General features: G+C 46.6%; 1 protein-coding gene across 1 annotated transcript in view; it reads left to right on the top strand.

Annotated features, from left to right (window-relative positions):
* Positions 1-15,768, top strand: part of TSHR (thyroid stimulating hormone receptor) — a 224,508-nt gene that overhangs the window by 169,690 nt on the left and 39,050 nt on the right. The window contains exons 7-8 of the mRNA XM_030215109.1: positions 140-217; positions 4,955-5,023. Of these exons, the coding sequence (XP_030070969.1) occupies positions 140-217; positions 4,955-5,023 (147 nt within the window). The remainder of the gene's footprint in view (positions 1-139; positions 218-4,954; positions 5,024-15,768) is intronic.

Below are 15,768 nucleotides of genomic sequence, written 5' to 3'. Positions count from 1 at the left end.
AGACAGCTTAAGGTTTATTTTTACTGCTCTGATTTATAAATGCGCATCTGTTGCTGACTACTTTCCTTCTCAATGTTTTGACGTGCTGTTGTGATTAACAGAACATCTATTTTTGTTATATGTCTGTTTTTTATTTCAGTGAAATTGCAGATAATCCGTACATTACTTCAGTTCCTGCCAATGCGTTCCATGGGTTATGCAATGAATCTCTTACCCTGTAAGTGCTGCCCTTGCATCGTGCTGATGAGTCATGTTTCTGTCTTCATAGGTAGCAGGCGTATTATTATTATTAACCTGCTGGACGCTCGTGCACAGGCAGAGTGTCACAGCGGCCCAGTGCCATGGGGCAGATGCACTGGTTCTGAAGCAGTAGATTGGAGACAGATGCTTTGCACATTGCCCATGGCTGGATAGTGCTTAGTTCCCTCTCAGTGAACAGACAATCCTGTGTCCACTTCACCCAGGATCATTCCAAATGCTGTAGGATTACAGGGCCCAATATTCTGTAAAGAACAGATTATTAAGAAACTCCAAACTGCCCAAAATACCGCAGCCAGACTTACATTTGGAAGGACAAAATATGAAAGTGCAAAACCCCTAAGAGAGAAATTACACTGGCTCCCACTTAAAGAACGGATCACGTTCAAAATCTGCACGATTGTTCGTAAAATCATTCACGGAGACGCCCCGTCCTACATGCTTGACCTCGTGGACCTCCCACCCAGAAATGCCAAAAGATCTGCCCGTACTTACCTTAATCTACATTTCCCCAGCTGCAAAGAATTAAAATACAAACTAAACACATACGTCCAGCTTTTCCTACAAGAGCACGCAGATGTGGAACTCTCTTCCAAACCACGTGAAAACAATTAAAGAAATAACAAACTTTCACAAATCGTTGAAAACCTATCTATTCACCAAGGCTTACCACAAGAATCCATAACTAACTACAACTCATCAACACCCCTCCCTCACTTTGACCGTTTTCTCTCTATAACTGCTTGAGTAGATCGACTGCTAACCTTGTTGTTATTATATCTCTGTACCACCAAATGGTGAAGCCATTACAGGTTTTTGTACGCCACATTGAGCCTGCGAATAGGTGGGAAAATGTGGGATACAAGTGCAATAAATAATAATAATTTATGCGCCTAATTTTGAGAGTTACGGGTCCACTATTCAGACAATGCTGAGCTCCTAAATTTATGCTCCATTTTCAGCCGAAGATTCATCTTAATTTAGGAACGTAAAAGTTATGCTCATAAATTTAGGCCTGCCGTTCATTTGCCTTAGATTTATGAGGCTAGTACTGAAAATTAGTGCTAAGCATCTAACTTCTTTTTTCCACCCTAAGTCCTTCCTGCTTCCACCAACTTTTTATGCTCCTGAATTTAAGTGTTTAGTGAAATTTTAAATAAAGCTTTATGTATTCAGTCTTACAAAATGTTCAAAGAGGCCAATTTAGGAGCATAGAGCCCAATATTCAAAGCGATTTAACTGGTTAAATTACACATAACTGACTATCTACCAGTATTCAGCGGGAGATAACAGGTTAACGCATAACCGTGAGCCAGCTATCTTGGGGGTATTCTGGGGGCAGGTCACACTTAGGACCTGATCTTCAGCTCTAACCGGGCAAAGTTAGTGCATAAATAGGTGTCCTATCTTTATGTACTAGCCAATGGCCAGTTAGCGCTCAATATCAGTTTAACTAGTTATTGGCTGGCGGCCAAAAATGAAACTGGTGCTCGGTTTTTGCACATGTGTGAAAGCTCAAGGACACTGCTGCTGGCTGTAGAGCTTAGAGCGTTCCAGCCAGTGGACCAGAGGAGAAGAAGTTGGTCTTCAGCTGGTGGGATTTGGGGATCTCCGCCAGCCACAGCAAGGGAGACAGCTAATTTTGGGGGGTTGGGGCTCAGCCCAAACCAACTCTTTCAATAGAAGACAGAGAGTTCTTGAGAATAAGGGGCAATTAATTCTACAATGATGGGTCCAACAGCTGGGTGGCTCCACTGTCATTCCGGAGATCCAGAACATGACTACCTAACAACAGAGAGCAAGCTCTCTCTTGTCTCACTTCATTGCAACAGACTCTGGCATTGCAACAGAGAAGGAAGCCAGAGAGAAAACAGCACTTTACAACATTCATGCAGAACATGCTGGATAATGGCCATGCAGAGCCAGCTCCACCGTTAAAAGACCATGAAGAACGTTGGTTCTTACCTACCTTTGGTGGGTATCATCCACAAACACTAGGCTGGGTCAGGATTGTGTTTGATTGCAGTGCTCAGTTTCAAGGAATCTCACCCAACAACATGCTGCTTTCTGGACCTGACATGATCAACAGCCTGTTAGGAGTCTTGGTATGCATCAGAAAGGACCCTATTGCCATAACAGCAAATGTTCTATTGCTTTGTCGTACACCCAGACTACAGAAAGTACTTGAGATTCCTGTGGTACCATGACAATAACATCAACTAGGAAATCATGGAATACAGAATGAGAGTTCATGTCTTTGGTAACAATCCATGACCTGCAGTAGCAGGCCTCTGGGCAGTTGAACTTTATGGTCCTATTCTGGTCTTCTCCTCTTCTAAATGGGATAACTTCTGAAGAGGAACCACTAATCTTTGGGGGAAAAATATAGGATATTTGGCATATCAATTCATGTTTAAAAATCTTCGAGGACCAAAAGGTTTTATGGGAGCAGAAGATTTTTAAACATGATTGATATGCCAAATATCCTATATTTTTCCCCCAAAGATTAGTGGTTCCTCTTCAGAAGTTATCAGAATTTCCAAGGAATTTATTGTTAACAAAGCTCCGTGCTTCTGATTTGGGGAATGGGAACATTATTGTGAAACGGGTTGTCAGTTTGGAATGTTCAATGAATAGAAACATGTAAATATCTCAAGGGCATTTATGTACAGGAAGAGAGCCTTTTCCAAATGAAGGAGAGCTCTTGAATGAGGGGGCATATGACAAAGTTAAGAGGGAATAGGCTTAAGAGTAACCTAAGGAAGTATTATTTCACAGAAAGGGTGGTGGAGGTGGTGGAGTCGAGGACTGTTCCAGAATGTAAAAAGGCATGGGATAAGCATGTGGGATCGCTTAGGAAAAGGAAGAGTTAGGGGTTACAGAGGATGGGCAGATTGGATGGGTCATTTGGCTTTTATCTGCTGTCGTGTTTCTATGTTTCTAATATACCACAGCTGTTCTGATTTCAACAATCATCGCTGGAGAAGTACATTTGTGGATTGTGCTATGTGGAGGGGGTAGGATACTGTGAGAGTATCTGATAGAGAGTGTTTTATTGTTAGATTAGAATGATTGTAAATTTTAATGCACATAGAATTGAGTTTGTAAGTTTTCTAGGAAAAATACACTGTATTAGTCAAAGAGTATTGATATTTTAATGAATATGTATGAGAGATATTTGCATGCCTGTCACCTCCATTATATGCAAATCTCTGTCATGCATATTCATTAGGCATGTCCTGAAAACCCAAATGGCCTGTGGACCCCTTTGGCTACCCCTACTCTATCGTTACCCTGACCGCAGACCTTTGAGATAAGCGTCTTCCTCTGCAGGGCGGGCACCCTCTCTGGTCACAATAGGCCAAATGTATAACCCTCTCCCCCCCCCCCCCCCCCCCCCCCCACATTTATGCAACATGTATGCATGTAAACACAGTGAAAATTGCGCTAAACACTATTCTATAAGAGCAAGTGTAAGCAGCATAGGGCATAACTGTAACAGGGCATTCACATGGATGGGACATGAGCGGGGCTCCCAGTTACGCATGTAACTTACAGAATACTGTACGTTGCATATGCCCATGCCATATGTAAATACCCACAGTTACACCATTGCTGATCAGGGGCATAGCTACGTGGGGTCACGGGGGCCTGGGCCCCTATAGATTTGGCCCTGGACCCCCCCTGCCGACGACCCTCTTGACCCCCCTCCTGCCGCCAACCCTCCCCCACCATCGCCTTTGCTGGCGGGGGACCCCAACCCCCCCACCAGCCGAGGTCCTCGTCTTCCTTCATTCTGTTTCTGTGAGTCTGACGTCCTGCATGTGCAACGCACAGGACGTCAGACTCAGAACGAAGGGAGAAGAGGACCTCGGCTGGCGGGGGTTGGGGTCCCCCGCCAGCAAAGGTAGGCGACGGCGGGAGAGGGTTGGTGGCAGGAGGGGGGTCGAGAGGGTCGTCGGTAGGGGGTGTTAAAGGTGGTGGTGGCGGGGGGGGGGGTTAAAAATGGCAGCGGGGTTAAAAATGGGGGGGGGTCGGCAGCGCCAGGGGGGGGCTAAAATGTGTCCCCTCACCTTGAGCTCTGGACCCCCCCTCCCGCCGAAGTCTGGCTACGCCCCTGGTGCTGATGTCTGCTTGTGCTAGTGTTTTACAATGACTTTTGCATGGCCAGATGGTATTACAGAACAGGTGCTCCCTGGGCTGCATCGGGTCACCTAAAAGGAAATACAGACTAATAACACTGTCCCAATGTGTCCCCAGGTAGGAATTAAGCAATCACATGTAAAGGAAGTCACTGAAGGAAAGGACCTTTGACCTAGCAGTAAATGGCCTTTCCACCTAGCAACTATTACTTTGTTAAGCTAAAATAGGTCTTTCAAATTTTGTATGTATGATATTTAGAAACAAAGCAATCAAGATAGAATATGCCAAGCTTTTAAGGCACGAAACAGGGTAATTTGTATTCTTAGTCCAATAGACTGAAAAGCAGTCACATGAACCCTATAAAACAAAACAAAACAGTGAGGCGATTGCTTAAAAGGGCCAAAGAATATGTTAGTTGGCTTATGATTTGTTCAGAGTTCTCGGTGTACACAGCACTGAACAGAAGAGAGATGAAACAAGTGTAAAAACGTAGGAGAGACAGCAGGCCTGATACCCTGTTCTTTCACTGATCATTTCCCTTTCTGGTTCACAGGAAACTGTATAACAACGGCTTCGTGTGGATTCAAGGGTACGCGTTTAATGGGACCAAACTGGATGCTGTGTAAGTACATCCTCTGGCTGGGCCCTGTGTCTGCAGAGGAACCCAGCAGGCAGTAGCAGAATCATTTTGCGTTAGTGGAGCTCAGCAGGGCTGCCAAGAGACTGAGCTGGGGCAGGGCTGCCACCGCTAGGCCCGCCCAGCCCCCCCCCCCCCCAGGATCGTTGCTGCCACTGCCGCCCCCCCCCCCCCCCCAAGGATTGTTGCTGCAGAAGATTCTTCTCTCTGCCGCATGACCTGCCCCTGAAACTTAGGGTTACCATATGTCCGGATTTACCCGGACATGTCCTCTTTTTCAGGACATGTCCGGGCAACCGGGTGGGTTTTGCCAATCTGCCCGTTTGTCCGGATTTCTGGACAAATGGGCAGATTGCTAGCCTCCCCTCCCCTTACTTACTACTGCCCTGGTGGTCTAATGACCTCTTCCACCTTCGGGGCAGGAAAGATCCCCCTCTTTCCTGTCCGGAGCACTGCCCTGCATGCTTCCTTCCTGTTGGTGATCTCGGCGCCGATTCAAAATGGCCACCGAGAGTTGAAATGAACTTGCAAGACTTCAGCTCTCGGTGGCCATTTTGAATCAGCACCGAGATCACCAACAGAAAGGATGCATGCGGGGCAGCGCTCCGGGCAGGAAAGAGGAGGTTCTTTCCTGCCCCGAAGAGGTCACTAGACCACCAGGGCAGTAGTAAAATAAGGGGAGGGGGGTGACGGGGAGGGGGGGTGACGGGGTGTGTGACAGGGGAGGGGAAAATGTGACAGGGGGTGGAGCAAGAGCATGAAAGGGGGCGGAGTGTGTGTGGTGGGGGCGGGGCATGTGTCCTCCTTTTGGGGGGGACAAAATATGGTAACCCTACCTGTGACTGCTTTTTCTCTCAGGTCACGCATGCTTGGTTTCAAAACCAAGCATGAGCGGCCTGAGGGGAAAATCAGCCGCTGAAGGCAATGCGGCAGACTGTGAAGAAGAGCAGTGCTGGAGGAAGATCTCTTCTGCTGGCAGGGCCCCCCCCCCCCCCTCCAGCTTGCTGTGTCTGCTCCTCCGGGTCCTCCTCAGCCTCCTGGAGGAGCCCGGCGCCAGAGTTTTCTGTCTCCTGCTCCTGTCAGGATGTGATCACCCGGGTCCCATCAGGAGCAGGAGACAGGGAGAGACCCAGGCGTCAGGCCCGAGGAATTTTGCCCCCCTCTCGGCGGCTCTGGAGCTCAGATACAGTATAGCCTGTATGGTGGCAGCATGCACACAAGGCAGAAAAGCACTCCAGTGAAATGATTTATATTTGTAATAAAGTTCTCCAAAATAGTATGCAAATCGTAAACCAAACCTCTTGCCGCAGGGTCAATAGGTTCTCAAAGATCAGGAGGCAGCCACTGTTCCCCTAAAGAAAGAAAACTAAGATAAAAGGAAAATAGTAAGAGAGTTCCTCTCCTCCCTTCACCCATCCCTCCCTTCTAACGTATTGTCGGAGACGGACCAGTGATTTTGCTTGGACGTTGCCAGTATTCATTTCCAGATGGTACCCCGCCATGATGATTGTAAAGCTGATGGGTTTTACTCTGTCAGGGGCAGCAGTCCCTTTAAACAAGCACTTTCAGAGACTGCAGTGAACATTTATTTTCAGGTATGGAGACAAAATGAAGCACGGATGGAAGAAGACGCTCTTGGATGTCTTCAAGGACAATTACAAGAACAGTTCCTCACTGCCAGGGCCAGCCCCAGACGCATAGAGCAACAGAAGCATGGCTTTTATATATATACTAGTAAAAAAGGCCCGTTTCCGAAACCAATGAAACGGGTGCTAGCATGTGGCTTTTTTTGTGTGTGTGTGTGTGTATGTGTCACAGAGTTATTTTGTGAGTGTGTGAGGGTGGGGTGTGTGTGCAGGTTGTTGATGTGTGTCTTTTTTTGTTTTGTTTTGTTTTTTTGCTTGGGGGGTTGGGGGATGTGCTGTGCTGTGCTGGCAAAGTGGGATGGATTGGTGTGTGACTTTTTCTCTCCCCCCCACCCCGGTCTATTTTTGCACATACCCACAGCAGGAATATTCTTCTCTCGTTCAAGCGGTGGTTCATACTGCACAGATAATGAGCCGTTCTGCTGGTGAATGCTCCTCCCTTATTGCCACATAGTTTCCTCTGATAGGTCCGTCTTACGTCGCCTAGCGTTGCCTGGGAACGGTTTTGTGATGGTCCTTTGTGTTTCAGAACGTTGAGGGTGTTTTTTCTGATTGGTCCGTCATGCGAGGGCGGGGCAGAGAGACATGGTCAGTGTTGTGGCTTCACCACCATGAACTGACGAACCCTTCAGGGAGTGACTGAGTGACTTCAGAACGTTGTCTTCAGAACGTTGAGGGTGAGTTTTATTATAGTAGATATATATATATAGAGAGAGAGAGAGAGAGAGAGCTAGCTATGTTTCCCTTAACTGAGCATCTCCTGGCAGAAATGGTTCAGTACCTGATGGGCAAAAGCTGGGCCAAAACCATTTATTTGCAGAGATGTGTCTGTTTTTTGCAGAACAACTGCATCTTACTCGTCAGACTTCCTTTCAGCTGGCCAATCTCCTTGCAGGTTTAGCAAGACAGGACAAGAAAGCTGTCACCTGTCTAAAAACAGGTTACCCAGGGTTCTAGTTTTGTAGGTCATCCAATGTCCTGAGCTGTCACTTCTTTAAACAAGTTATCCATAGTTCTAGTGTTCTAGGTCATCTAATATTCTGAGCAGTTACGTCTTTAAATAGGTTATCCGGGGTTCTGGTGCTTTAGATCATCCAATGTTCTGAGCAGTTACTTCTTTAAACAGGTTACCCATGGATCTAGTGTTCTAGGTTATCTCATGTTCTGAGCAGCTACTTTTTAAAACAGGTTACTCAGGGCTTCTAGAGTTCTATGTCATCCTATGTTCTGAGCCGTTACATCTTTAAACAGGTTTACCCAGGGTTCTAGTGTTCTAGGTTATCCTATGTTCTGAGTTGTTACTTCTTTACAACTGTTCTCCAAGTGAAAATCAGAATGAAGAGAGGCAGCTGTCGTAATCAACTGTTTTGATTCTATGTTAAAAACCTTGTCTCTTACCCTGCTGCAGCCTTCTGAACAACTCCCAAACTCAAAGAAGGTAAATGGAAGAGTCTCGCAGTGGAGCTGCTTAAGAACACTGTGCTTTCCCCTGACAGTCTTGATTAACAGCTTTGCTGGTCTGGGGTCAGACTGAACTATTTTAACTAAACACATGATTTTTCTTATTAAAAAGAGTCCAGTACTAGACAAGGTTTTTAAAAATTTTTGCTGCGCTGATGAGAGTGGCTTTATCCATTTTTGTTTTTATATATTTGATGGAAGTTTTATGTTTGTTTATTATGTATGTAATTTTGGTACTAGTCATTATAAGGCCAGTACTAGAAGGCCTTCATAATGGGTTTAGACTTTTATCATCTCTTTGAAGCCAGTACCATTTTGCTCCTACAATGGGTTATAGCTTTGGTGGATTTATTTGACGTTTGGTTTGATTTTTAGAGATCCTTCCATTGAGTGATATACATATGTGTAAGTGTACTTGTGTGTATTCATGTATATACATGCAAATCTGTCGACACTTTTATGAGTATGGGAAGTTCTATTATTATTATTTTCATCTTTTGAGGCCAGGACTATGTGACCCTTTTAATTGACATTAATAGTTTTGCTTTTGTTTTGATGTCAAAAAGCGTTCTTGAGTTTTTATGAGGCTTTTGAGGTTTTATAGATATTTTGAGATGTTGTTTATTAATCGTGGCAGTTTACTGGTTATCATCATAAATTTCTTTGATTTTAGATGATATTGAATTTTTGTCTTATGTGTTTTCACCATTGAGGCCCATGAAGAGATATTGATTTGATTGAAGGTATTTCATTCTATTGTTATTTTTACTTTTTTTTCTTTTTCTCTGCAATAGTTTTTTTTCGCTTTGTCATAGGGCAGTAATCTTTTGCCACTATCCAGTATATAATTTATATAGTCGATGTTAGGCCAAAACATGTCGGGCTTTACTATAACTGGACTTTTATGTTCTACAATTGCTGGAATTTTTGATTAAAGACTGGTTGTGTAATTTCATTAAAGACTCAGTGATTATTACTAGCCTGTATTTCTTCTGCTTATTTTTTCTATTCACTTTTGTGATTGGACTACTATGCCTCTTGTTTATTGTCACATTAAATAATAAAGTCTTCATTTTTTTCCGGAAACATAGATAATGAATTTCTGATCTAACCTTTAAAGGTAACAAATTCCAACATGTTTTCAGCTTGATATGAAAACGTTAAGGAAAACAATTTTTTGAACCTTATTAAACTTTGCTGTCAGAAAATGCAACTTCAAATAACATTACATGAATCCTATCTGATAAAGGGAATGTTATAAGTTGATTCCTGTAACTCGGAGCTAATTCAAATGTCAACATACATATCTTGAATAAAAATATGGACTTGAATAGGGAGCCAGTGTAGTTTAATCAGCAGACGAGTTGCTCTTTCAAACTTCGAAGCATTGCACTGCAGACTCACCACCATGATGCAGATCACAACGTCATCTTTATTCAAAAAACTTGGGGATCAAATCATATTATAGTTTATCGTTTATTCATTTACTAGACCATCACTTATTACAAAAGTAAGTCAGAACGGTTTACAATGTAATATAACATAAAAATATAACGTTAAAATACTATAAAACATACTCTGAAATCCATTTATGATAGGAAAGCACAGCAAACCAGACAGTCAATTAAACAGTTCATACGAATTACTTAAGCTATAATCATAATCATAAAAACATATTGTGACATGATACAGACGTTCAAATATTTGAAAGGTACTAACCCGCAAATGAACCTTTTCCGGAGACTGAAGGCGGTAGAACTAGAGGACATGAATTGAGGTTGAAGGGGGGCAGACTCAGGACTAATGTCAAGAAGTATTTTTTCACGGAGAGGGTGGTGGATATGTGGAAAGCTCTCCCACGGGAGGTGGTAGAGATGAAAATGGTAATGGAATTCAAACATGCGTGGGATAAACACAAAGGAATCCTGTTTAGAAGGAATGGTTCCGCAGAATCTTAGCAGAGATTGGGTGCCGACGCCGGTAATTGGGAAACAAAACAGGAGCTGGGCAGACATCTACGGTCTATGCCCTGATCGTGACTGAATAGATAGGGATGGGCTGGAGTGTAAATTTTAAGGGGCTTCGACGTTAGCTTCAGAACTTAGTACAAGAACAGTGTTGTGTAGACTTCTACGGTCTGTGCCCTGAGAATGGCAAGGACAAATCAAACTCGGGTATACATATAAAGTATCGCATGTCATGTAAAATGAGTTTATCTTGTTGGGCAGACTGGATGAACCGTAAGGTCTTTAGCTGTCATCATTTACTATGTTACTATTAGGCTTATTTTCGAAAGTTATCGCCGGGCATCTTCCAACATAAATCGGGAGATGGCCGGTGATCTCTCAAAAGCGGCAAAATCCATATAATCGAAAGCTGCTTTTTTGACACCATCGCCGCTTTCCCGTCGCCGAGCCAGCGAAAGTTCAAGGGGGCGTGTCGGTGGCGTAGCGAAGGTGGGGCATGGGCATGGCTACCAAATGACCGGCTTTCGCAGATAATGGGGAAAAAAAGCGGCGTTAATCAGTATTTCGCCGGATTAACTTGGTCCTTTTATTTTCACGACCAAGCCTCAAATAGGTGCCGCAACTCACCAGATGACCACCAGAGGGAATGGTGGATGACCTCCCCATACTCCCCCAGTGGTCACCAACCCCCTCCCACACTAAAAAATTTTAAAAAAAACTTTTTTGCCAGCCTGTATTCCAGCCTCAAATGTCATACCAAGCTCCCTGACAGCAGTATGCAAGTCCCTGGAGCAGTTTTTAATGGGTGCAGTGCACTTCAGGCAGGCAGACCCAGGCCCATCCCTCCCCTACCTGTTACACTTGTGGAGCTAAGTGTTGAGCCCTCTAACCACCCCCCAAAACCCACTGTACCCAAATGTAGGTGCCCCCCTTCACCCATAAGGGCTATAGTAATGGTGTAGAGTTGTGGGGAGTGGATTTGGGGGGGATTGGGGGGGCTCAACACCCAAGGTAAGGGAGCTATGCACCTGGGAGCTATTTTTTTTTTAATTTTTAGAAGTGCCCCCTAGGGTGCCAGGTTGGTGTCCTGGCATGTCAGGGGGACCAGTGCACTACAAATGCTGGCTCCTCCCATGACCAAATGCCTTGGATTTCGCTGGGTTTGAGATCACCGGCATTTTTTTTCCATTATCACTGAAAAACAAAACCGGCGATCTCAAACCCGGCGAACTCTGGCATTTGGCCGGTCCAAACCGTATTATCGAAAGAAAAGATGGCCGGCCATCTTTTTCGATAATACGGTTACGGCCAGCTGCTGCGTCGCTGCCAGAATAGATCGTCGGCGATCTATTTCACCAGTGCCGTTCGATCATGCCCCTCCACGTTACTCTTTTGGGTTCTACATGGAATGTTGCTACTAATTGGAATTCCGGAATCTTGTAACTCTTTAGGATTCCAGAATCTTATGAACTTTTAGTACAAGAACAGTGCTAGGCAGACTTCTACGGTCTGTGCCCAGAGAATGGCAAGGACAAATCAAACTTGGGTATACATATTGTAAAACTCCCAGCCACGGAGGAGCATGATAAAGGTGGGCTTTTAGCTTAGATTTGAAGACAGCCAGAGATGGAGCTTGACGTACCGGCTCAGGAAATCTATTCCAGGCATATGGTGCAGCAAGATACAAAGAACGGAGTCTGGAATTAGCAGTGGAGGAGAAGGGTGCAGATAAGAGAGATTTACCCAGTGAACGGAGTTCCCGCGGAGGAATGTAGGGAGAGATGAGAGTGGAGAGGTACTGAGGAGCTGCAGAGTGAATGCACTTATAGGTCAATAAGAGGCATTTGAACTGTATGCAGAAACGGATAGGAAGCCAGTGAAGTGATGAGGAGAGGGCTAATATGAGCATAACGACACAGGCGGAATATTAGTCGTGCAGCAGAATTTTGAACAGATTGAAGAGGAGAGAGATGGCTAAGTGGGAGACCTGTGAGAAGCAAGTTGCAATAGTCTAAGTGAGAGGTGATAAGAGTGTGGATGAGGGTTCTGGTAGTGTGCTCAGAAAGGAAAGGGTGAATTTTGCTGATATTATAGAGAAAGAAACGACAGGTTTTAGCAGTCTGCTGAATATGTGCAGAGAAGGAGAGGGAGGAGTCGAAGATGACTCCAAGGTTACGAGCTGATGAGACAGGAAGGATGAGAGTGTTATCCACAGAAATAGAGAATGGGGGAGGAGGAGAGGTTGGTTTAGGGGAAAAGATGAGAAACTCAGTTTTGGTCATGTTTAGTTTCAGATGGCGCTGAGATATCCAGGCAGCAATGTCAGACAGGCAGGCTGATACTTTGGCCTGGGTTTCGGCTGAGATTTCTGGTGTGGAGATGTAGATCTGGGAGTCATTAGTGTAAAGATGATACTGAAAACCATGGGATGAGATCAGAGTACCAAGGGAAGAAGTATAGATGGAAAAAAGAAGAGGTCCCAGGCAGTGGCCTGAGCCCAGGCCCACCCACTTTGGGCTCAGGCCCACCCAGTAGCAGCACAGCTATGATGTGGCTGGCAGGGATTCCCAAGCCCCACCTGCCAAAAACTCTCGCCCCTCCTACATACTTTGTAAATAGCAGATCTTTGCTTGCAGCGAGCAGCGACTGATACATACTGCTCACTCCGGCCCCACAGCCTTCCCTCTGATGTATTCCCGCCTATGCGGAAACAGGAAGTTGTATCAGAAAGAAGGTTTGGGGCCAACATGAGCAGTGTGTATTAGTCGCTGCTCGCTGCCAGTGACTATTTAAAAAGCATACGGGGGAGGGGGATGATTGAGAGACAATATGTCATGCAGGCGAGAGAAGGAGAGACTAAATCAGTTGTGGGACAAGGTGGAGTTCTTCTGCCCACCCATCTTGGGCTCAGGCCCACCCAAAATTGGGTCCCTGGCTATGCCCCTGGTCCCAGGACAGATCCCTGAGGTAGACCAACTGACAGTGGGATAGAAGTAGAGGAGGATCCACTAGAGTATGCACTAAAGGTACACTTGGAGAGATATGAAGAAAACCAGGAAAGAACAGCGCCCTGAAATCCAAGTGAGGACAGCGTATCAAGGAGTAGGCTGTGATCAACAGTGTCAAAAGCAGCAGATGGATCGAGAAGGATGAGGATAGAATAGAATAGAGACCTTTGGATCTGGCCAGGAACAGATCATTGGAGACTTTAGCAAGCGTTGTTTCAGTTGAATGAAGGGGACGAAAGCCAGATTGAAGTGGATCAAGAATAGCTTGAGATGAAAAAACCCCTGAACCAGTGGTGTGCTGGTAAATTTTTAACAACAGGCTGTCTCCCCGGTCCACCTCGGCGCCCCCCCATCCACCTCTGCGCCCCCCCCCCCCCCCCCGTCCACCTCAGTGCTCCCCCATCCACCTCTGCGCCCCCCCGTCTACCACTGCACCCCCCACCCACCTCTGCGCCCCCCCCAAAAAAAAAAAAATGCAGAGTTGGCTATACCCGGGGGGGGGGGGGGGGGGGGCGGCCAACACATTACTCTCTCCAGGAAAAAAAAATTAAATGATCCCAGATTCCAATCTAATTCATGTTTAATATGGGATAAAATGCCATAAATAAGTAAATAAATATAAACTTTTAACGTTCAGCACCTGATTCTCAAAGTGGACATATTCCAAACACTATAATGAAAATAAAATTATTTTTTTTCTACCTTTGTTGTCTGGTGACTTTGTTTCTCTGATTCTGCTGCTCTCTATCTGTTCCCTTGACTCCGTTTCCAGGGCTTCCTTTCCATTTATTTCTTTTCTTTCCTCCTTTCTTCTTCATTTCTGGTCCTCCGCATACTTGACTGTACAGTGGATCCAGCTTCTGCCTATTTTCTCCATCCATGTGCAGTATCTCTCCTCACTTCCTTTTCCCTCATCTAATCTCCTTCCTCTATCTTCCCTCCATGTCCATAATTTCTTCTCTCTCCCTTCTCTCCCCTCCATCCATGTCCAGAATTTCTCTTGCTCTCCCCTCCATCCATGTCCTGAAACTCTCCTCTCTCCCCTGCCCCTCTCTATCCATCCATACCCAGCAATTCTCTTCTCTCCCCTGCCCCCCTCTACCCATCCATGCCCAGCAAGTCTCTCCCCTGCCCCCCTCTACCCACCCATGCCCAGCAAGCCTCTCCCCTGCCCCCCTCTACCCATCCATGCCCAGCAGGTCTCTCCCCTGCCCCCCTCTACCCACCCATGCCCAGCAAGTCTCTCCCCTGCCCCCTCTACCCATCCATGCCCAGCAAGTCTCTCCCCTGCCCCCCTCTACCCATCCATGCAATTCTCTTCCCTGCCCCCTCTACCCATCCATACCCAGCGATTCTCCTCCCTCCCCTGCCCTTCCCTGCCGCTCCGAAGCATGTCCAACGATGTCCTTCACCCCCATCCTCCCCTCCCGCTCCCATCTGTCTTTTTTTAATTACTTCCGTCGAAGCGCGCGCTATTTAAAGCCCTGCTGCGTGCTGGCCGTCTCCAGGCTTCCCCTGCTGGATGATGTTCGTGCCTTAGTCCCGCCTTCGCGAAAAAAGGAAATGACGTCAGAATGAAGACGGGACTAAGGCACGAACATCATCCGAAGCAAGCAGGGGAAGCCTGAAGACGGCCAGCACGCAGCAGGGCTTTAAATAGCGTGCGCTTTGACGGAGGTAATTAAAAAAAGACGGATGGGAGCGGGAGGGGAGGGTGGGGGCGAAGGACATTGTTGTACATGCTTCGGAGCGGCAGGGGAGGTAAGCATGGCCTGTGATGGCGCCCTCCTGCCATGCTTACCTCCCGCAATGGAGCCGGCTCGCCCCGAACAACAACCGTCTCACAAGAGCTGTCAAAATTTAACAAGCGGCTCTTGCGAGCCGGTGCGAGCCGGCTCCAGCACACCACTGCCCTGAACCCTCTGTGCAAGGCTTCCTCCCTGCTAGATGGTTTCATAAATTTGTCAGTGTTCACATTAGTAAATTGAAAAAGCTTTGGTAGAGTTGAAAATGCAGCTGTGTGTATAGCAAAACAATAAAAAAGAAATCAGGAAATTAAATTACAAAATGTGGTATTGTTTCTGTTATCACAGTTCTTCTACCCTCCCCTCCCACCCTCGGATCACGTCCAGTTAATGTGCATTCCCTTATTGGCCAAATCAGGGCTGCCGAGAGGGGGGGCAGGGGGGACAAAATTCCCCGGGCCCGGGCCTCCAAGGGGGGCCCGGCGCCGCAGTCCCACCTGCCCTCCGTCGTCGACTGTCTGCCACCGGGCCGGGCCCCCTGAATTAAAATCACAGCACCTCTCACTTCCGTGTGAAAGCACTGCAGGCAGCAGGCAGCAGATCGCCTCCCTTCGGGCCTCCTTCCCTCCCTGTATCCCACCCTCGTCTGACGTAACTTCCGCGAGGGCGGGACACAGGGAGGGAAGGAGGCCCGAAGGGAAGCGATCTGCTGCCTGCAGCGCTTTCACACAGAGGTGAGAGGCGCTGTGATGTCAATGCAGGGGGCCCGGCCCGGTGGTGGACTGAGGGGGTCGGGTGGAGGGGGGGAGCGGCAGCGGCGACCTCGGGGTGGGGGGCGGCCTTGCCCCTAGGCCCGGCCCAGTCTCTCGGCGGCCCTGGACCAAAGGTTGGAGTAAAAATGTC

This window comes from Microcaecilia unicolor, chromosome 9 (assembly GCF_901765095.1).
Source record: "Microcaecilia unicolor chromosome 9, aMicUni1.1, whole genome shotgun sequence".
In the NCBI taxonomy this organism is placed as follows: Eukaryota; Metazoa; Chordata; class Amphibia; order Gymnophiona; family Siphonopidae; genus Microcaecilia; species Microcaecilia unicolor.
Note: the sequence above shows the minus strand (reverse complement) of the source record. Positions and strands in the feature narration are given on the sequence as shown.